Source organism: Acanthisitta chloris, unplaced genomic scaffold (assembly GCF_000695815.1).
Source record: "Acanthisitta chloris isolate BGI_N310 unplaced genomic scaffold, ASM69581v1 scaffold6367, whole genome shotgun sequence".
Classification (NCBI taxonomy): Eukaryota; Metazoa; Chordata; class Aves; order Passeriformes; family Acanthisittidae; genus Acanthisitta; species Acanthisitta chloris.
Window position 1 is genome coordinate 68,422 of NW_008681987.1, and position 23,506 is coordinate 91,927.

At 37.0% G+C, this 23,506-nt stretch overlaps 1 protein-coding gene across 1 annotated transcript in view; it reads left to right on the forward strand.

Annotated features, from left to right (window-relative positions):
• Positions 1-23,201, forward strand: part of BRE (brain and reproductive organ-expressed (TNFRSF1A modulator)) — a gene marked incomplete at its 3' end in the record, with an annotated part of 88,853 nt that extends 65,652 nt beyond the window's left edge. The window contains exon 6 of the mRNA XM_009078303.1: positions 23,092-23,201. Within this exon, the coding sequence (XP_009076551.1) occupies positions 23,092-23,201 (110 nt within the window). The remainder of the gene's footprint in view (positions 1-23,091) is intronic.
• Between the last annotated feature and the right edge of the window lie 305 nt (positions 23,202-23,506).

The following is a 23,506-nucleotide window of genomic DNA, read 5'->3' on the forward strand; positions in this document are numbered from 1 at the left end:
TCTGAATCTGAAATCAAATTGAGAGGGAGTAAAATTATTGCAATGTGTGTACATTAGAATGAATAACTTGTTGACTTTTAAAACTTTTTCATCATCCAAAAAGTTTTAGAACAATTTTGCTTAAGTGCAATGTATGTCCAAGTAGAGTATTTACATTTGGTTAGCACCAAGACATTTGGTTGAATTTGTTTGTAAACTCCTTCCTGCAACTTAATCCTCTGTCTGTGTTGTTTAAATGAATTTGGGAATGCCCATCTAAGGGATTATACAGTTTAAAAATGAATCTTTAGTCAAGTGATCAGTGCAGGAACATTTGTGGTAGGTCATGGTGCAGCTGATTTTCTCCTTCCTCTACTGAGTTGATCATCACTGTTAGTGTGAAGGAGATCTCTTCCATCGTGTAAGCTTAGAGAATCAATAGTAGGTTTCAATATGAAGACTGTAAACTGCTCATTTCACATATGCAAATCTATTTTGGGGTCAGACAGGAAAAACAAGGGTCTGACTTTGTAACAAAAGGTGAATATTCTCTGCTTTACCATACTAAGGCAGTTTTGGAAGGTGCTTTCAATTCAGATGTTTACAGCTGTACAAAACACAGTAGTGTGCTTTTTGAATCACAGAGTAGTAGCAGGTCTGTCTGTTAATCTTTATGTTCTAATTTTGTATTTGTTGAAAAATGCAATGAAAAAGATTCCTATTGAGGTGACTGTTTTGGAAGCTTACTGCAGGTAAACTGTTGTAAACACTAGTTTGAAACTTTCACAGTATTGTCTCCAGATATTTACTTGTTTCTCCTATGCATGAGTGCTTTCAGGTCCTTGCAAAGCTATGACATGGGAAACAGTGTGTTTGGAAATGCTCAATTTATTATTGTTAAGTAAGCTATTAGTTCAGGACTATTTACTTTTTTTTTTTATGCAGCCATTAATGTCAAGTCAGCTTCTAACACACTGAAAGCCAGACAAGTATAGAGCAAAGCATTTATTAATGCTGACTGAGAAGTAAATATTCAAAAATTGACAAAAATACCTTGACACTGTCCTGTTAAGTAACCATCTGCAAATATATTAATTCCATTATTTTAATGGAGTCCTTTCCTGGTTAATCAATGACCTTACTCTCTTAAGTGTGTCTGTCAGGACATGTCTTCCTAACAAATCTATTTGCCCCGGAGCATGTAAGGCATCACCCTCATCTTCAAACTGCATTAAGTCAAGAAGATGTTGTGGTAATGTGGGCATTGCTTGTCCAAGAACATTAAGAAGCTTGGTCAGGATCTTTCTAACCATAAAAGGATGTGTGTTATGCTTTCTTGTTTGGTATAAATTGGAAGGGAGTGAAAAAAAATAGAGGAGGAATTTTTATTACAGAGAAGTATTTCCTTCCAAATAGCACATGAAGGAATACCATGTCTGAAAAAAAGATTTTGTTGGCAGGGGAAGAAGTAGGCTGAACTACATATTGTTGCTGATAAATGTTTTAGCTGTAGATGAATATTGGATTTAGCATTCAAGTATTTCTAACAGCAGAAACATAAAAAGTTACTTTTTAGACACCTATTCAGCCTGATTTGTTTCATAACTTTTTTCCCCACCATACCTAGAGACTTGTATCAGATGGAATTGTTTAGAAGCTTGCCTGAAAATGAAGAAAAAGTAAATGGACTTGGCATTATGTGTTTCCAGGAATTGACATCTAAAGAGAAGAGTTTTTCAGAGCAGTTCCATCCTGGTGGTATCCAAGTGTAATTGTTAGCAAAATGTTTATTTATTGCTCTTTAGTATGTTTTGTATTTCTGAAAATGATGACAAATTCCTGGGCATTGATATTTATGGTGGAAAAATGACACATTTTTAGACTGTGAAATCATAAAAGAAGTTCAGAAGTGAATTGCCACTGTTTTTCATCTTGCATATGCTGGGTTTAACAGTGTATTTCCTCTTCAAGTTTAGCAGTAATACCAAAGTTCTTAACCTCAAGCTCAGCTTTAAGGAACCAAACTGTTGGGCATAAGAGGACATTGTGCACCCTTTGCCCTCTTTTGTTGCCATGGGCAATGCAAGGATTGGTATATTACACAAAAGTGTGCAGTTCATCATTAGCTGTAAAGGCTTTAACTGTTTCTGAGATTCTGTAAAAAATCCCAAAGCATACTAATATCTTTGAAGCTTCTGTTCTAGAGTGAATGTCAGTGTTTTCTTTCCTTATGAAAATGCATCTCAACATGAAGGACAGGGAAGCACAAATTTTATGTTCTGTTTTGGTTTCATTCAATGTGGTGCTGAGAGGCCGAGTCACTTAATCTCTTGGGGTTTCGTGTATGAAATGGGGGGAAAGGGGATTAAAACTTCTTAGTGCCATACAGTTCCAAAGTGATCCAATGTTTTGGTTTTTATTGCAGTCTTAAGTTTCTGTCTATAACAAATTGTTGGTTGTACAGCTATTCCAGTGGTTTGGAAGCATTTACAAGCTGAAAAGCAGATAGTAGACTACTTCTCAATAAATGTGCTTGTGTTTAATATGTCCTTGTAACTTCAGAGCAGTCAAAGGATTCCTAAGAAGGTTTGTTTGTCTTTTTATTATCTTCTGTAAAGGATTGGGGCAATGAGAATAAAGTTTACTTCTCTCTCTTGTATTTTTCCTGAAGTGTGTTTTGTGAAAAGTTAGATGTGTTGCAAATATGAGATGTAGAACATAATTTCAGTCAATAAAAGAACACCTGAAACCCAATATATTTATAGAGAATTAGACAATAGGGAATGTATATTGCCATATAAGTTTTTTGAATGATGTGGCTTCACTGAATCTTGTTTCTCAGTCTTTCTTACACAAATACTGAAAATAATAGTACAGTTAACCAGAGTAACTAATTCTTCATTAATGAGAATGAAGTCACTTGCATTTGGAAACAAGTAATCGCTGATATACTTGACTGTCATCAAAAGTAGTTGATTTCTAACTGTCTGGAGTGAAGTGCAAGTGTGTACCTCACGATTGGTGGGGTTTTTTCCCTGTTTTGTGAAGAGATATTCATTGCAGTTCATGTTGTGGGAAAGGGCTAGCTAGTAGATTCACTTCCCTGTGCTTATGTTAGAAAAAAATGATGATGTTTATGATGCTGGAAAGTGATCAAGGCAAGAAGTATTTTGTCTCCTGTTATAAAACTAGTTGCATGCAATTTTTTGGAAACAAATATTTTGGATGCCTTTATAGGAAGGCTGGTCTAATGGCCCAATTGGTGGAGTTTGGGCCAGTCAAGAGGGAGCTGTAATTTTATTCCAGGAGGTGGACTCTGCCCTCATTGAAGTCAACAGGAACATGATCACAGAACTATATTCATAAACATAGATTTTCAAGCCATCTGAAATGTGAAGGGTAATTATATGGCATTATATATAAAGGCTTCTTTGTGTTATGTGCTTGTTCTGTGTTTCAGAGGGATAAATATATACAAGAATTGTAGGTGTGTCAAAGCAGCTGAACTGGTTCGGACAGGTAAAAGCATTTGAAGTGGTGTCTTTTGCACCATGAGTAGTTTTGAGTTTCTCTCAGTATTTCTGCATCAATATTATGAATCCTGTTTTTTTCTACTATTCCTATAAAAACATCATGCTGAAATTTGGCTCATCAGATGTATTACTCTTTCATTCTTTTTCTATTAAAAGAATATTATGCTATAAGTGATAGCTGTCTGATAGTGGAAATACTTCTGCTACTTGAAATTTTTTCCTTGTTCACAAAGCAGCTGGTGGTAGTTAAAGGAATTGAGATTAATAGGCTTCCTTTTTGCAGCATTGATGGAGAACTTTGCAGTCAGGGCCTAAAAGTTTAGAAATATTAACTTAAGCCCTGTAACACCACTGATAAAATGTAATAATCTCCACATTTTAAAACTGGGAAACTGGTATATGAAGCTTTGCTAGAGTCCTGTAATGACAAACCAGAAATAGATTCCAGTAGCTGTGATTTTTAGGCCATGAAGTATCAAATACAATAATTACTTCATCTGCTAATTTAGTTGTGGCTGTCAACCCGAATTTAGTATGATATTTATTAATAGGTGGGTACAAGCTCTTCCATGTGCTAATCTTTGTCCATTTGAGTATTTGTTTATCATGGTTGAACTTTATGCAATTTAAGGAGCTGTCATTCAGTAGATGTTTTTTAATCTGCAAGTAATATCCTTTGATACAGCAGTGTTGGAGGTAGAGAGGAAATGAGCAATTTTATTAATTTCAAACAAACTGAAAAGCTGGTAAATGATTGTTTTAAATATTTTTTGCTGTAGTCATGGGTTATCTTTTACATCCTGTTTTAATCCATTTTAAGTAATAGTTTCAACCTGCTTCCAGCAGCTTAAAATGTGTGTTTGTGAATTTAGGATTATAAATGTTTTGAATTATAAGTACTTTGCAAATGCTTTTGTGCTGCTTTATTTAAATTGTTGAATGTCAGTTCGATATGTCAAAATGAAAGAGGAGACAGTGGAAATTACATTCTAGCCTATCTGTGTGAGCCATGGTGTGCATCAAATCCATTTAATGTGAAATAGGCTTTCCAGTGGTGAAACATAGGTGTCTTTCTCTTTCTGCCTTTGTTGGCTAGTGAGTATTCAGGTCATTAAATATTCAGCTCAAGCTGTTGTGTTGTCAAATTGATCAAACCAAACCTGAGTTCAGGAATGGTCTCAGTTCTTTCTTCCTCAGCCTACCCTATGCATTATCCAACACTCTATGAAAGAAACTTATTTATGGAATTTTATCATGATCCCAACTATTCAATACACAATCATTGGTATTCCCAGTGCTGAGTTGCCCATTACTGGTGTCTGGATTGCTGATAGCTTCAGTGTCGGTTCCGGCAGGATTGCAAAACCTGTCATTATTACTTCTGTGTTAGGCATGTTTTCTCAACACAGAGCTCAACCCTTAGCACCAGAGGTCTGATTGATTAGTGCCACAGAATTTCTTGCTGCTAAGCCCCCAGTACATCAATGGGAACAAAACCTTCCTTAAATGAAATTTGTTTAGTTAATAAAGTTCACTTATTTAATCTGTTTGAATGAAAAGCATAATAAATAAGGGATCTTGACTTTCGAAGTAGGACTGGAGGGTATCTTAATCATGCCTACAGTGTTCTCTGCAAAGTGCTTGGAATTTCTATATGCTTGGAGAAGCTCTGTGTTGTCTAGGAGCTGTTTGTCTTCTGCTTATAGACTCAGTGCTGTCTTTCAGCCAGAACAACACCCTAGGTCCCAAAACAGATCAGTCTTACTCATGCCTGACTTGTTGTTGGTAGTGGTGTCAGAAGTTTGTTATCTTTCTTCCTAAGTTTTTTTTTCTTAAATAATTAATGAGGGCAACTTAGTTTTCTCAGTATCACAACTGGATACCCTCAAACCACATTTCATTACTTTTCCAGGTGCTGAAATATGGAAGATGCTTAACATTCCTTGTTTAAAAAAACATTAAGTCTTGGTACAAACAGAAATTTTTCACCAATTCAAAATATGTAAATTGATATCATTTATAGTGTCAATTAAATTAAAGGTGGGTATTTATTTTATTTGCTATATCCACTAACAAGGGTTTTGTCAAAGATGGCAAGTATCTACTAAACTTCTTTGCTAAAATAATATTGCACATCATTTGTGGTGAAGACTGTAAAGTCCTAAGTTTATTTAATTAAATGCAACTTTAAGTAGGAATTATTGCAAAGATATATATTCACAAACTGCCTAAGGGTCATAAAAAGATGAGCAGACACCAGGTAACTACAACATTGCTTAAGGTTGCTCTGGTTACTGCAACTAGGTTTGTGCCAGCACTTGTTTAAAGCTCAAGTTTTTCATGCCATTACCTAAGTTCCCTGCAGCCAAGAAAAAGGGTCTCCTCTTGGACTTGGCATTAACAACAATTTTACTATGTTAGATTAAAGAACAGTGTTTAAGTCACTGGGAATTTACATATTCTTCTAAGAATAAACCTTTTTGTAAGCTGAAGTAGATCACAGAATACATGAAAAATAGTTGAAATATTGGAATGTTGAAAAATATTTGAAGAGTCAGTGCATTATGTGATTTACTTACCATGTCATGACAGTAAGTCGTGGTCCTGTTCGTTGTCCTGGATAACACACTTTGCCTTTGAAAATACGATAGAAGAAGAGCAGCATCACTTCATATTTCGTATAATAGAAATTAACTTCTGTACTGAGAAGACTATGCAGAATATATCCTCTTATTTCTCAATCTGATATAGTGTCTCTGATCTTCAAAGGAAATACATGATTCTATGTTCTTGCCAATTAGTCCACCAGTCTTTTTTTGTATCATCAAATTAGCAGGTCACAAAGTATGGGGATTTAGAGAAAGGTCTCTTCATGTAAGCATAGTGAAACAAAGTGATTCTCAGAATTGAAGAAAGGATTATATTATTCATGTTAATGACTAGTACACCAAAATGTTTTATTTGAACTGAAACAAAGGGACACTTGTAGACTCTGTGAAATATTATGTAAGTTGTAGCACCATGGCCACAGTCTGCTAGTGAATGTTCTAGGTAGGTGAGTCTTCACCAAAATAAGTAGGTATGAAATTAAGTTTTCAGCAGCAGCATCTTAGTTTTCTTAAACAAGCAGTAAGAGAAGACCTGACCTCCTTTGTTCAAGGAGTACATTATAGACTGACGAGCCCTAGAAGTCTCTCTGCCCACTCTGCATTTCTCATTTCTTCCCCTAACAGATGTCCAGTTTTTCTGTTTTTACAAGTAATTACAATCAAGGAAGAGTAATCTAAGTTCTGATCTCTTTCCACATGATGAGTTTTTACAGACTTTGAACCTTTCCACTCGGTCTTGCCTCCTTTTTTGTTTTTCACCATTGTATAAATCAAGACAACATTTTGTCTTAAGCTCTTCTCTCAGAAGGTGGATGGATGACTTTTTCTGGGGAGCTATACAAACAGCAATCATTTCACCATCAGTCTTGAGCCTCTGCTTTCTAGGTTTATTGAACTTTAAGTGCAACATATCACGGTCTTGCTGCAAACACCCATCATAGTCATCTCAGCCGTCTGTCTGCCTGGACAGCAACATAGACTTCATTTTTGCTTCTCAAGAATGGCTTTGCTATCAGAAACCATTAGAAGGAACAGAGTACTGTTGACATCCTCTGAACACATTTCCAAGGGTTTTTCTACCATATTTCAGATAAACCACATTGTTCATTTAGTTCAGTTTTCTAAGGAAATGTGGCATCAGTAGTTATATTGTCTGTGTCTGTTCTTTTCTCCCCTTTTTTTCAAGTAACTGTACCTCATATATCAGTGTGTTCCACAGTGAAACTGGCTATGGCAAAGAATGCTCTTCAGTTAGTTCCTTTTCTTGTTCTAAAATAATTTGTTGTGAAAGCTATAAAAAATGAGTCAATTACAGTACAAAGCAAACAAACATTAGGAAAATAACTGGGATGTTTAACTTTGTCTCTGGACTTTCCTGATATCTTATATATCTGTCTTTGAGATAGTAAAGACTTACAAAAGGGACTGCTCCCCTTTTAACAGTAGAGCATCAAACATGTGGTTGCCACAAAACCGGTTATTACAGTGCAGCTAATAATTACAGTAATCTTGTGAAGATTAAAGTTTTAATGTAAGGCATCTTGGAAACCAATTTCATAGATACGAAAATAACTGCAGAGTATTTCTTAGTGTGGGAACACTCTGCCCTTGATTAATGCAGTGGGGTTTAAACTCCTCTCAGGATGAATGAAATGTTTTTGGGGAAGAAAATAGATACAAATCTGTAGGTTTTGACTGGTCCTAGTGGTAAAGGATATCTGTTCTATGTTTATTAAAAACAAACAAACAAACACTTATCATAAGCACGTCTGTTTGGACACAGAGGAGCCTTAAGACAAACTGGTGTCAAGCAAGTGCAGTTATTCTGAGTGAAAACCAAGACGGATGTGTTTAAGTAATCAGCTTGTGTTTTGGGCTGAGGGGGCTCAAGCAATTGAAGCATCTGTTTCCAGAAAGATTGCATATGCCATGGAAATAAAATGAAAAATATATTCTAAAAACCAACCTCCAAACCAAACAAAAAACCTTTTTGAAGTCCTTCTGTTAGTTTAGGGTACTGAGGAATTGAATGTGGAGGAAGACAAAAGGAAATGGTGTAATGTCTTCCGGGGGGAGAAGGAAAATAGTGAAAATTTCTTTTTATGTATGTATAAATATTGCCATGGATAGCATTGGGAGAGTGTTGAAGCCCAGCTGCAAAGCACTTTCAGAAATACACCTGCTGGAAAACTGTGAAGAGGCTAGAAGTTTTCATATTGATTGACATAGAGTATAGGGGCTAAAAAGCATGTGCTCACAGGGAGCCAGGACAGTGGCTGTTTCCAAAGAATATTTAACAATTTCTGTTCAATATTACTCAAAAAGAGTCCGGGGACCAATCAAGAGAAATGAAGGCTTGGTCTAGACAGAGCTTTCTGGAGATTGCTGTGGTGCCAAGTACAAGTAGAAGGAGTACCTTCTGTTGCAGACCAAGCAGTTTGCCATGCTGCATGGAGAGAGAAAAGTCTTGAGTTTCATAGTTAATGGGAAGTTTGTGTTCATGACGTGAGTAACTGTCTGGGCTGAAAGGTCAGAACTTGGCAAGACTGTGGTGTGAATCCCAAATGAAGCAGCAAAAAAGTGAGAGAGTGGAAGGATCTTCACTTCTGTTTCGTTTAAGCTAATTACTGCAGTGACCATCTGGTAACTAGAGAATAACTTCTTTTAAAAGAACCTGTATACATTCATATAGACAGGCACCTGTCTATGCTATGGATATGTCTAAAGAGTTTATTATTGCAATCATGACATTGTGCAAAGGAAGGTGAAGATCAATAAATTGTTGTCTTCTCTTGAAATACTATTGTTGAACACATGGAGAGGTCCTGCTCGTCTGGAAGCTGACTAATGTCCCGATTTTTGAAAAGGGCAGGAAGGATGACCCTGTTAGCCTTGCTTCTCTAACAGGGCTGTTAGCCTCACTTCTCTACCTGGTAAAATCATGGAAAAGATTATCCTGGGAGGCATTGAAAAATACCTGAATGATCATGCGGTCATTGGGCACACAGCATGGCTTCATGAGGGGAAAGTCCTGCTTGTTAAATCTGATTTCCTTTTATGACAAGGTAACCCACCAAGTTGATCAAGGGAAGCCAGTTGATGTAATCTTTCTGGATTTCAGTAAAGCTTTCAATATTGTCTTTCACAAGATCTTTCTGGACAAAATGTCCAGCATAAAATTGGACAAACAGTTCTAAGTTTTCACATTCCCTAATACTTTGCAAGATCTTAGATTAGAACTGGTTCTGAGGTCCCTGTGTGATGTCGTTTGATTGTATGTTATTTCAATTATGGCTCTAAAGGGAGGCTCTGACTTGTTGTAGATCTTAAAAGGAACATATTGCCACTAGTTAGCAGTTTTGCTTAATGTATTCAGTCTTAATTAGAGTTGACTTCTAGACTGCTTTATCTCATTCCTAAAACTTGAACTGTATTTTTGGTTAGAGCAGTGTTTCTCAATCAGTTTATTTGAAGCTAGAGGTGATGCCTAGCTTAAAATATTTTTCACTCATTCCATAATGTATTTTTCTATTTTCAAAGATGTAAAAATTGATGTATGGGGTAGTCATGGGGATTGGGGCAGAATGTGCATGTAGATGGTTTAATTCTGTGGCTGCTGTGAAGGTGCAGCATACAAAGTGTAAACAGTGAGCCAAAATTCCAACTGTTTTTATATTCTGAAAATAGCAAGAGAGAATAGGCTTTTACCATAGAAGTAAAAGATGAGATACTTTTTATTTCCAGATAAACATCATAAAGTTAAAAAAAAAAAAAAAAAAAGAATTTTGCACATGAGATATCAAGACAGTAGAGTTTTACGTAGGCTTGAAAAATCAAGTTGCTGACAGTGGAAAGATTAATTAGAAAAATTGACCTGAATTTGGCAATTTTAGAGAATTCCCAGAGTGCATGTGACTTGAATCTTCCTCTCCCTTGATCCTTAAAATGCTGTTGACTGCAGTTTTGTCACTGATAAGCACAACTGTTTTCCTTAGAAGTGGCTTCTTAGCAGGAAAGGATCAGTGGTTTCAGACTTTCAGTTTACTCATGCAGATAGGAGTTTAAATATTACTATTTAACATCATGTGTTTAATATGGTTTTTTTACAATGACATCTTAAGTTTCGGCTTCTCTGATTTTCAGCTGGCAGTTACTTTGGTTGTCTTATGCTATTTTGAAAAGATTTCCAATTCTGCACTTTTATTAAGGTCTATTTTGAATTGTAAATATTTTGTCTCTGAAGAAATGTCATGGTGGGTCCCACTGTAGGTGCATGTATACAACACATTATTTTGAAATCTCTGCCTGTAGGGGAACTGAAGTTCATAAAGAACTGGAGAATAGAGGAGTTACCATTGTCTCTCAGTTCTTATGAATTCTGAGAGTTCATAAGTGCAGAGTGGAACCTTGTGAATAATCATCCAGCAAATCCCATCAGTTGTGAAGTTTGAACATCAAATTTGCAATATTTCAGAAAACTTCTGATAAGAATGTAGTCTTTAATTTCTCAAATTAACTGTTGTAAAGAAAAAAGAATAAACACAAAAGTAAAACAAACCAATCAAATGATTTCTCCTATAGGACAGTTCAAACTGTTGTCATAATCCAAGTCTTGCTTGTGTATGATGAGATCATCCTCCTTGCCAAAGACCATACTGCTAATTTTTATGGTCAGAAAGCTGAATATCTGGCCAAAACTGGAGGATATTCTTCTCTGTTGATTAGAGCATGCTGGGAAGATGTGCTGAAGCTGTTGAGCATATGCAAAGGGTTTTGTGCTTTATGACAGCATTAAAAGTTGTATAATGTTTAGAAAAGATTATCCACTGAACCTTGGAACAGGTCATGTGGGAGAGAAAGTGTCAGGAAAGATTTTGAAAATTCAAGGGTGGTATCAGTATTAGTGGCTTTTGAACCCTAATCTGCTTGTTTGAAACACAACTCCAGATGCTGTAAAAGAGTTTACCTATACTAATCCAAATTCTTTGTCCTAAGTTGGTGGTGGATGCAGTGATGGAACAGATAGGGGAAAAGATCTGGTGATCTCTTCTGAGTCAGTAATCAGAGAAATGTCAGTGATGGAGTCAGTCTTTCATCTGGAAAGACATGATGTATTATTCTAGCAACCACCACTTTAATTCACTGAGACCACATCTGAGCTGGACACTCTGTGTTTCAGACACTGTCTTGGGCAAGGTAAACAACAACAGATGAGTCAGCCTTAACCTGAGCAGTATGCTGCAGTACAGGAGTTACTGTCTCACACTACAAGTTGCAAACACCTCTCTTGGCCCAGAATGTCACAGAATGTGACTTCTTTATTATACAGAGAATAGAGACTAGCCCTGTGAATTTTCCCTCGCATTATCTACCTAATTTACATACCACAACAGATGTGAACTCAGAAAGATCAGTGTCACAACCATTTTTGACTAATACAGGTTTTATCCCTCATTCCAGTGTCCTGCTTATCACCTCTATCAGGATCCACCTTCACACAAATGCAAGAGAAAAGCTGTGATTTTTTTCTTACTAGAAGAATTTTATTTCTATTACAGTAATAGCGATGTCTTCTTATGCTTTGCGACATCTGTATACATTTACACTTGTGTGCGCACCAAGCACGTTGTTTGTTGCAATGATGAATGATGGTAAATACAGCTCAAGGGGACAGGATGCTCTTACTTCCATACTCTTCATCCAAAGGAGAGAATGCCCCACACAGGCACACACTCTTTATTTAAGATCCTGTAGAGCTACATGTAATAATCAGACAAGGGGATAATTGAATTCTTCAGAAAAGAAATGCAAATATTATACCCTTGAAATGGGAGTGCATAATAACAGTTTGTGAATCAAGGGGATAAAAAAATTCTCTGGAAAAGAAATAGAAATATTATGTCCTTGATGTGGGGATGCATAATAACAGTTTATGAATCAAAGGTCCTGTGGAATTTAACAAGAAACATTCCTGTTATTCTCAGGAAGTAGCAACTGACAGGACAACTCATAGCAGTTAATACTTTTAATATTGACTCTTTCAAAACAAAATGTATCATATTTTTAAATCAGGTCGGCAGTGCTAAGCTGCAGTTGTGAAAGACCACTGAGCAAGTTTAACTTTGCTTGTTTTTACCTTACACTTTGATTATTCACTTTTTCATCTGTGAAATCTTGTTGGTCCTTCCTGGTTCACTGAAGATATCTCAGGATGTGGCTGTACTCTGGTGTTCTTGTTGTGACCCATGTAATCTATAGTATTTCTGATTCTGCAGAGGTATTCACTGAACCAGGAACATGTAGGAATATGTGGAGAGCAGGGGAAAAAGCTTTTATTAAAAAGTTGGATTGATTTAAAAAGTAAATGCTTATGCTGGCTTCCAACCACAGCATAGTTACAGAAATAGTTACGATTGATGTCTCACAGTGTTTTAACTTTTGCTCTGTTTTTGTGTGTGAGAGAGATTTATTAATTGTATCAATGAGCTATTTCATTATCTTTAAAACAATACTCTTGTTAGTGTCATGCTGTTGTTCTGAGACTGAGCTCTGTACCCAAGATCCTTACTTGCACAAATATGTTACAGTCTTCCCAAATATAACTGTTACCTCTGAGTCTTCTTTCAGTCCCGAGCCCTGTACACTAATCTGTTTGTTTTGTCAATCTGTATACATAAAATACAAATATGCTTGTATAGAAGAGCTGTACTTGGTGATTAGAAAGTTGGCTTGGCATGAACATTATTTTATTTAGAACTGTGTTAATGATCCTTTTGTCCTCTGGTTAAGTACTCAGGCATTTATTAGGAGATTTTGTTTTCCACTGGACATGAGATGACTGTTCTTTGACTTCTGCAATGACATTGCTATTTTTAAAGAGATGGGAAATCAGTAAAATGGGGGAAAAGAATGCAAATGCAACTTTCTAAATAAATTATAGTCCAGTCATCTGAAGAGATGGCTGGAGAGATTCAAGTCTTGGTGAAATCCTAATGAAGGATTTGAGTTCCAAGTTGAATGTGTCCCGAAATCTTTATCTGGGAAAGCAAGTTTAAAAACAAGGTTTATATTAAAAAATGTATCATATCTGCATGTTGAGGAAGCAGCTTCATAGCTTGGGGAGATTTATAGAGGAAGAAACTACATGAAGGTGACCTGTCATAAGTCATCTAAATGGAAAGTATTTTGTTTTTTCTCTTTATTTCTATTTGTTCATTTCTGAGAGCATTCAAAGTGTATTTTTACATTTGGAAATATTATAAATGCACTTTATGTTGTTTCAAGTAATTCAGACTACATATATACACACACAAAATGTTGTCTTGTCTTAGGGTCTTTGAACATGAGCATTCTTCAAAGGTGAGTGTTGATCTACTTTTTCAGTTCTTAGTACATTTCTTCTCAGTATTCAAAATGTAAAAAGTAGTTAACAATGCAGAGATAAGTGTGAAGTAAATGTCATTCAATGACTGTTGTCAGCAAGGAAATACCTTGTCACTTGATAAGGGAATACAGAGTGTGTCTGAACCCAGACAGTCCTGAAATTAATTATATCAATACATCAGAAGTCTTGAATCATTCTTTAATGAAAATTGTAAGTAGCAAGCATTTAAAACACTGGTGAAAAGTGTTGTCCATGCACTGAGAACACATACAGAACTGTAAATACATACAACCAAGCATTGCCCAGAATTGCTGTGTCTGCCACTAATATGCAAAGCCCAGATGAACAAAGTAAAGCTCTTTTCTTCTTAACTCTTTCTGCCTCATCCTGATTTAGGATGATGGTGTTATTAGTCCAGGCACTAATTTTAATACCACTTGTCCTTTGCTTGCTGTTTGCCCGTAACTTTCTAACATGGCTTTTTGAGGAGATCAGAGCAAGTTTACCATACATAGAATCTTTTCGTTGTGAAGTTGATCATTGTTTATGACTGTTTACCTTACATAGAATATTTGCGTTGTGAAGTTGATCATTGTTTATGACTAAGCTTTGAAGAGCCATTTGTATGGGATACATGCTTATAAGTAAACATAAACTTTTGGTCTTATGCTTTAAGCCAGACTCTCATGCAGTGGCTCAGGTTGTGCTGTCCTTCATTCTGCCAGTAGCACCACTGATGCCAGTGAAGTAACATACTGGAGTGTTGGTTGAAGAAATAACAGCTTGATTGTCAAGAACCATTTTGGTCATTCTGTTCGTTTAGAGCCAAAAAACAGTTTGTCAAGATGTGGCAACGTTAGCTTGGTTTGAGTGGATGCAACTGCTGTTCACTGTTTAAGAGCAGTTAAAAACTGTGCTTTGCAGTCACTGAACACTTTGTTCATCCCATTATCAGCTGGTGATGGCAGAGACAGATGCTCCTGGCAACTTCAAGGGGCTTTGCTTGAGGTTCTAGGAAAGATGTGGTGGTGTTGGAATCTCTTTCCTGCCTGCAGAACTTTATCAGAGTAACAGGGGGTGGTGTGTCTTTTCAGGTTACCTTCTTTTATGGTAATACTGTAGTGCTTTAGTGTAACTTAATGGCTTATGCAGTCTGCTTAGAAATTAGGTTAGAAGGAAACAAAACAAAAATTAAGCAGCACTCCTCTGTAGTGTTCGATAAACTGAGGTCCTAGGAAGGAAAAGTCCTTTTCCATGATTTCACAGAAAAATTGGGTGTGAGATTACCACCCAGCAATCTAGATTTCTACTATTTCTCCCTATTTTGTGGGGGAGTTTTATTTTTTATTCAGCTGCAGATATATTCTAAGCTTTCTAAGTGCTAGTTTTTAATCTTATTTTAATCTGAATGTGATTCCTGCTACTGGATTAGGTAGAGCAAATGTATTTATACTCAGTTTCATTGTATGATTTGAAATTTAAGATCATGAACATCTTACATAACAGTCTCTTTTAAATATATAAAATATTCCCTACTACAGTGTCATCAAAACATACCTAATAAATGCAGTTGTTCAGTGAGGACTTAGATTAAGTCAATATGATAGAATGATCCTTGCTTGCAAATGCATTTTGTATCTCTTGTATATAAAAATGAATGTGTAGAAACATTTTTGCTTGCTTGAAATCAGTTCAAAAATATTAATTCTGTACTGCACCCAGTATTAATTTTACACTGTGCTACACCTAGATTATTTATTTCAAATTTGAGTCCCAAAAATGCCAGAACATTTTTGACCTTTGAAGAAATCTGCCTTGTTTTCTGAGATTGTGTGTTTCTGACCTAAGCAAACAGTATTGTTGTGCTGAAAATGTCACTGCAACTTTTTCTGCTGTCACACTAAATTAATTTTTATCATCTTAATTTACATTAATCTTGAAAGTTGTGAATCTAGCATGTATTTTCGTGGGCAAATATGTTATTCTTTATTTTTAACCATTTGTAGTTTCTACCACTATTCTTTACCTAACTCTAACATATCAGAACAATATAACAACATCATATTGTGAAAGTAGTGGTAAGCTGCCATGAGGAATTCCGTAAAGGAAGTGGCATAGGCAAAACAGATTCATATGTAAAAGTTGAACACATAAAAAAACCCAAAAAATGACAATGAAAATAACCCATGGATGTTACACCATTTATGTAACATCCATTGTTTTCATGTTCACTTATCAATGCCCAGTAATGTACTTGGAGGTCTTGCTGATAATTTTGATGCTCAGTAGATACTTCTTTATTTTATTTTGTTTAATGAAGAAAACTCAGTATGTTGTCCTAGGAAGTTGCTTTTCAGATATTGCACTACAATTTTCATGCTACTTTTAAAGTAGGAGTGATATTGAGCTGGAACGTGTGCTTTGCCCAGACTGAGGCGAATGTTTTGCTGCGTTACCTTGGGAGAGGGGCTGTGTTTGGAATGCTTTAATGCTGTGTGCAGTGCACACAAGGTAACTGCCTTTGTTTTCATTAAAGGTCCTATTTAAAGAAGCAGCACTGCTTGATCAGACCTGGTGGGTTTCCTGGAAGACAGGAGAAAGAATTTCCTGGAATAATTATATATTCTCCCTAGAGTGAAGCAGTTCTCGGTCTCATTTGCCACTCCACATTCCTTAGCCTGCTTTCCCCGAGTGTGTTTTGTTCTTTTAAAACAACCAAGCACATTAACTATAGGAAAAAATGGGAGAACGTGTAACTGCTCGTATCAAAACTGACTAGTGAAACTTCCACGCCGTAAAGGGTACAAGTTGCTTGTGCTTTATTTGACAGTTGTTTTTCATGTTGTTGCACTCCTGTCATTTGGTGGGAAAAGGCCAAACTTTGCTAACCCTTGTGATGAAAGAAGCCTGTTAGTACTAATGAAGCAAATAGTGTTGTGTATTCTTCACTGATGCAATTCACATTTCAGCTCCAAAAAAAAATTGTTCACTTCTCTGATGAGTTGTTCATAAGTCTGTTACAGGTATGTATCACGCTGAATTACATAGGTTAAGTTTGACCCTAAGATAAATTACCTTTCTGAATGCATGTTATTCTCCTGCATTTCTCTTCTGGAGAACTTTCTTTCTCCAGAAAGGATCCCAAAATTTCATGCTCAACTTCAGTGAAGCTGACTGACTTGTAGGACTGAGAAGTCCCACAGTCAAGTAAAGGACTGTTAAAGGACCCACTTAGCATAAATTGGCTGCAGATGCTAAGATCAGTGTCTCCTTTATTCCACCATCCACCACGACCTCCATCACATCATGAATGTAAATCACATCAGGTTGTACATTGAGTTTATCCATTGCTTATTTTAAGCGATTCCTTTCCCTCCCTGTTTGTTGGAGTTTTCCATTCCTTCAATTAGAGTCCTACTATGAAAGTAATTATTAAGGAGTTGCGAGAGCTGTGAGGTCAGAAATCTCCAGGAAGAGGTAGAAGCAATCAGCTTGGACTGGGAACCAGACTGGGACTGGGAACTCCTGGATCAGATTTGTCCTGACTGTACTGCTGGGAGGCGCCTGCAGTATCAGCCATCTGCATGGCATCTCGTTTCTCAAAGGAACATCCAGCAGGTTGAACAGTTTGTGCTCTCTTTATTCCCCCACTTTTACCCCCAAATCAGTTGCTGTGTGTACTGAGAGTACAAACATAACAGCCCCAGCAGAAGCCCAGCTCCTTTGTCTCGTTTCCTACTGTCCTCCAGGCCAGAAGCTGCTTGTCCTTCCCAAAGCATGCCAATACTCTTCCTGTACATACCTTCGTAGAATCATAGAATCAAGCGGGTTGGAAGAGACCTCAAGGATCATAGAGTCCAACCCTGTCCTTTCTACTAAATTCTAAGTTTTTCTTCTCATTCTTCTTCTCGTTAATCACACTGAACTAGGTTCCTAATGCTACATCCTTGATTGGCCCATCACACGCTCTCCTCCCAGTCTCATGCCCCCTCCCTCTCAAGTCTTTCACTTCCATGGAGAGGCAGGTCCTGCCACTGCCCAGGATGAGACTGGAGTCGCTTACCACTTTATTCTTTACTGTTTGGTGCGGGGAATTGCACTTGTGTGCCAAATACAGAAATGCTTCCTCTCAAAAGTATACTCTAATCAGAGGCTTCAAGGCAATTCTTTGTTGATAACTAAGAAAAGGTAATGACTGATTTTCCAGAATCTGCATCTTTAAAGAAAAGGAACTGCAATGTACAACTTGGTTGGACTCCAGGCACAAGAGGAAATGGGTTATAGGAGTTGTGACTGTGTGGAGCAGATGTTTTAGTTGGACTGGCTATCAACCATCTGACTCATAATAAATTGTCAGTTCCAGTAAATTCCCAGTTTGCAATTACAGTAGGTAGGATACGAGAAAACAATGCTGTTTGGATGGTGTATTTAAAGTGGGTTTGATGATAATTTTCATAAACAACTCATACTAACTTTGTAAAAAGATTGAGTATCTTGCAAAGGGATCAGCTGTAAACATTGAAGCATGAATTTGAATGTAAATTGAGATTAATAGGAATGAAAACTAACAAATGGTTGTTTAGACAGTGCTGATACTTGGAAGTAGGATTCTTTGGAGTTTTGTGATACCCAGAGTCTTTTCATGAAGTATTTTGAGGAAAAGAAAATCTAAATGCCCTCAAACTTCCATTTTTATCTGTTCTGTGCTGCATTTGTATTTTCACATGGCCTCATGTTCCTGAGTTTCAAAAATACATACTCGACAAAGCTTTAATCTGCACTATCTAAGTAGACAAAGGGTAAATTAGAATCAAATACCATGAGCTTTCTGTTTATGAAAAGTTTTTATTCTTGTAAATTGTTGCTAGGTTTCTGCAATAGGGGAAACAAAAGCCTATGGGTTGAAAAATTCTAGATTTTTTTGTTGTTGTTGTTCCTTCTCACCACATTGCTTTGGAGGTTTAGTCAAGGATCAGTCCCCACTGTGCAAAGTATTCTGTAAACACAGGAAGCCCCTTGCAGTTCTTGAGAAAGAAATCTGTTTATTTTCAGTGTTGCATGGTGTATCCATTTTTTTCCTGTTTTATTTGGATGGGCATTTTCTGAAATGGGGAAAAGATTGGTTTTTTAAAAAGAAATAGATGGTAGCAAGATGGCACCATGAAAATCTGTGTTGGATCTTTTACGTTGCAGTGCTCTAGACATTGGGTTTTTGACTGCCAGAGACTGTTGTGGAAAAATTAATAGGTGTGCATTATCACATGCTGAACTAATGATGTCAGGTGTTTTTACATTCAGTTCTTAAACCTCAAAATTTCTGTGGCCCAAGATGTGTTCTCTGTTCAGTTAGAAGTTCATTTTAATAATACCTTCTCTAGAGTTTTGTGCAGAAAGAGTTCTGTGAGTATAAAATGGCACGTAATTATGACTTGGGATCTAACATTTATAGAAAATTGCCATTCTTCATTTTTACAAAATCAGTTTTTCTTAACTATAAAATTTATTTGTATAATAGAATCATCCAGCATTACGTGTTGTGAGTTAAATACAAATTATGAGAAGCAACATGGCTACTTAAATATTAAAAAATGAGATATGACTTTAGTTCAACAGCCTCTTTTTTTTTTTCCTAAAAGAGGATAAGATTGCCAAAGCAATTGGATGTCACTCTCTCTTTGGAAGCCAACTGAAAAACAAGAATAGAGGTGATTTTCACTTTGCTGCTCTATTTAAATCTGGCCTATTTGACATAAATACTCCTGCAGACATGGGAAAGGGGAAGGCTCTGCCCATGCAGAGTTTGGTAAGAAGTGTATGATTCGATTATTAAAGCAACCTTTGCCTTTGGATGCTTCGGTGTAACAGCAGGATCTCAGCCCTTGTTCTGGGCAAATGTCACTGCCTGGTAATAGAAGGTTTCATCTTCTCATCTAATCACTGACAGGTTTCTGGAGAAGACCAGGAGAGAGATCACTGAAGGAGTTAAGTTGTAATTGGCACAGACAACATCAGAAAGGTCTATTAGTTGAAAAGTTTTCCACAGTTTATCTGTAAGACATGTGGTTCTGGTTTAGTTTTATAAACGGCAGTTGTAACAGACATACTAGCGTTGAATGCAGCTCTACCAAGCAGATTCTTGCATAAATAAAAGTAGCAAAGTCTGAAAGGCATAAATGGTGTAGTGTCAGATAGAAGGGACTTTATCCACAGCCACCTGAGCAGTAAGGTTGAGAAGCTTCATAGAGCTACTGCACTGCGTCTTTTAAAACCTACAGGAATGCTGGGGGGCTGGGGTCTCTTTTAAGTTAAAATTTTAATTTCTCAGGGATGAAAATATGCATCCATTTGAAAAGTGGTAGTTTCAGAAGAATGCCAGTTTCTGCTTGGATTGGCATTGGACAATAGCTGTATAAACATAACACAGTGCTCTGCCGGCAACAGTAGTTGCAGTAGTGTTTGTTGTATTTTACTTTTGTAAATTAAAAAAATCTTGTCTCATTTTATTGCTCTTACTATACACTTCATTTTACTGCAGCTTAACATGCAAAGAAGCAGTGATGTGATTGTGTGGGGTTTTTCTTATGGCTTGAGTCTTCATATTAAAGAATCCACCAATGAGTGTAGGAAATAAAATGTAACATTACTGTTTATGTTAATGAATGCTGTTGTGGTGTTTACCTAGTCTGTTTTGGAGGTGAGTTTTTCTTTTTCCTTGTTTTGACTTTCTTTGATCAGTAAGCATGTGGTAGTATTCTAGAAACTGGTCTTACACATGGTATCGAGCTGTGTGTGCACATCTGCTTACACGCTAATCATAATGCCAGACCAAATAGGGGGTTTTTGTCCATGTAGCTTGTAAAATGCATGTAGGTTCTATTCTGTAAAAACAAATTATTTGAAAAGAATTATAATCAAAAGAATATGGTCTTGGAAGAACTGCATACACACGAGTGGATGTGTTATATCATAGAATCATAGAACAGTTTGGGTTGGAAGGGACCTTAAAGATCATCTAGTTCACAGCCCCAGCCATGGCCAGGGACACCTTCCACAGGACCAGGTTGCTCAAAACCCCAGCCTGGTCTTGAATACTTCCAGGGGTGGGGCATGCACAGCTTCTCTGGGCAACCTGTTCCAGTGTCTCACCACCGGCACAGTAAAGAATTTCTTCCTAATATCTAATCTAAACCTACTCCTTGTCAGTGTAAAGCCATTTCACCTTGCATATCGCTCTGCACCCTTGTGCAAAGTTCCTCTCCAGCTCTCTTGTAGCCCAGTTTAGGGACTGGAATGTGCTGTAAGGTATCCCTAGAGCCTTCTCTTCTCCAGGCTGAGCAGCCCCAACTCTCTCAGGCTGTCGTCGAAGGAGAGATGCTCCAGCCCTCTGATCGTCTTTGTGGCCTCCTTTCAATTCACTCCAGCAGGTCCATGTCCTTATTTTGTTGGGGACCCCAGAGCTGTACACAGTAGTTCAGGTGGGGTCTCACAAGAGCAGCATAGGAGGGCAGAATAACCTCCCTTGACCTGCTGTCCATGCTCCTTTAGGTGCAGCCCGGGATACTGTTGGCTTTCTGGGCTGCAAGTGCACATCATTGGGTCATGTTGAGCTTCTCATCAGCCTAACCATTACATGTACTTGTCATGTTTTGAAGAATGCCCATTAAAATGAAGTCTTTTTAATCATTGTCATTACTGCATAATCTGTCTTAATAGGTCTTTTCTTTTGATTGACAATTAGCAAATTAATGGGGAAAAAGCCAGTTAATGCCATACTCATTTTCAGGATTGAAAGCTGTTCCTTATTTAATTTTTTTTCCTTAATGATGGAAATGTATGAAATACTGGGGATAAGGTCAGGGTGGATTGTGCCCTTGGGTATATTTTGGTTTTGTTTGACTTGCTGATAAAGGTTTTGTAATCTGTTCTGGTTCTTCTAAGTGTAGATGATAGTAACACTTAGAAACATAACACTTCAGGGAACGTTTTGGGTCACGAGATCCTGTCCCATGCTGTTACAGGCAACTATGTCACATAATCCCATCCATAAACTAATCATACCCCAACAGGACAGCAGCTATTGTTTGTCCTCACCACTCATATGGAGTGCTGTCCTGCAACTTCAGGTTAAAACCATGTCTGATTTCCAGCTACAGTGTGCTCATGACCATCTTACAGGCAGTTCTAAGAGCACAGTTTTCTTTCAGCTGTCAGAAGTGAGCTGCACACCAAGGCAGAATTTAAGAAAACACTGTCAGCTCTGTCTCATTTTTCATCTGAGACAATTAGGCTTTTTTAAGACCCATTCTTCCCTGCAGCTTATCACTAAGTTTCTTGGCATGTTGTGTTCTGCACGTAATAGCTGGTATGCAGCTAGTCTCTCTGGACGTTAACAGTTTCAGTCCTGCCAAGGCTTCAAATGGCACGAGATTGCCTTCCTGAAACTACTCAGCAGTCACTTTATTTTTTTTTCTCCCCAGATAGGGCAGGGTCTGCTAACAATATTTAAGTGGTTTGCATGTTCCTTCCTCACAGCTGCCTGTAGGACAGAGCATGCCAGGGCACTCTGCACCATGTTGATCCTGCTTTGAGTACATATCTGCTGGGTTATCTATTTCCTCTCATATTTTTCCAAAACGGATAAAAACAAATGCATCTTGGCAAGTTGCTATGTACATATGCACAAACATGTTAAAGGGCTTATTTGTGAGCAGCAAGTGGCACTATATTATTTGCTGTCAACGAAAGTGGCTGCATTGCTAAATCATTACTTTCTAACTAAAGGTCAAGAGCTTAAATGTAGTTATGCATAGCAGAAATACACTTGTTCGTATTGTATGTGATTTAGGAATTGGAGGGATGTCAGGTCCTAACCAGAAACAATTTGTTCAGATGATCCCAAAACTGTAACTGATTGTTCTGATACGAAGAAAGCCTCAGCTGTGAATGCATGAAGATTGACTTGTATTTAGCACAGGTTTTTTGTTTTTTTTTTACAGTACTTTTGTAGAGTATGCGGTCTGTGCAGAAAGCAATGCATGGGTTTCATTTGCAGGAAACTTGGGGACAATGACTTCTAGATATAAATTTCTGATTACAAAAATGTTTTTTATCCACAAGAGAAGTAGGAGTTGCATGTAGCGGAAGATTTGGACCATATACTACTTTGAAAAATAACAGATAAAAAAAGTCTGTGGTCATAACTCAGTGATATTTTAATGTTTTAAAAAATTCTTTGGCATTTGCATCTGATGTTAGTGTTAAACCAAGAATTCTGAAAAAGAAATCTCCATCTTTACTGAATTTTGTATTTCACCTAATTGAAGAAGAGCTTCACTACTTATATACTTGGTAACATAGTAATTTTATTTTATGCTTGAAAGGAAATTAAGCAGAGCAGAATGTCTTTTAAGTGTTAATACAGTAAGAAATAATAAAAATTTAGCTTGTTTTACAGTGGTTGCACTTTAGATTTCTTATGTAAACGTCTCCTAAATAAATTGGTGTTTGACTTACTAGTTGTTATCTGTGAGCTTTTAACTACTCAGTTTGTTATTTGCCATTTTATATTTACTTTTTTTATGTACAGGATGTGAATGAAGATCCTGGAGAAGATGTTGCACTTCTCTCCGTTAGTTTTGAGGATGCAGAAGCTACTCAGGTTTTTCCTAAGCTGTACCTCTCCCCACGTATTGAACAGTGAGTGAGACAGGTTTTTTTGCTGGAATGCTTACTCTACTTCATCTCTGAACTTTTCAGGTTTTTCCTGATACATGTGAGAAATGTTGACTGGCTGATAATATGCTAATGCTTTAAATTTCATGCTGTTATAGTGATTAGTGTGTGTGTGTGGAGTGGAAAAATGACAGATCTTCTTTCAGCTACTTCTATATCTGTGTGATAATCTTGTAGCAACATAATCTTTGCAAACTATGCTGTGTTTTCCTGTAGCAATGTATTTTGAATGCCTCCTATGCTATATTGATAGCTTTTTTGTGAGGGAA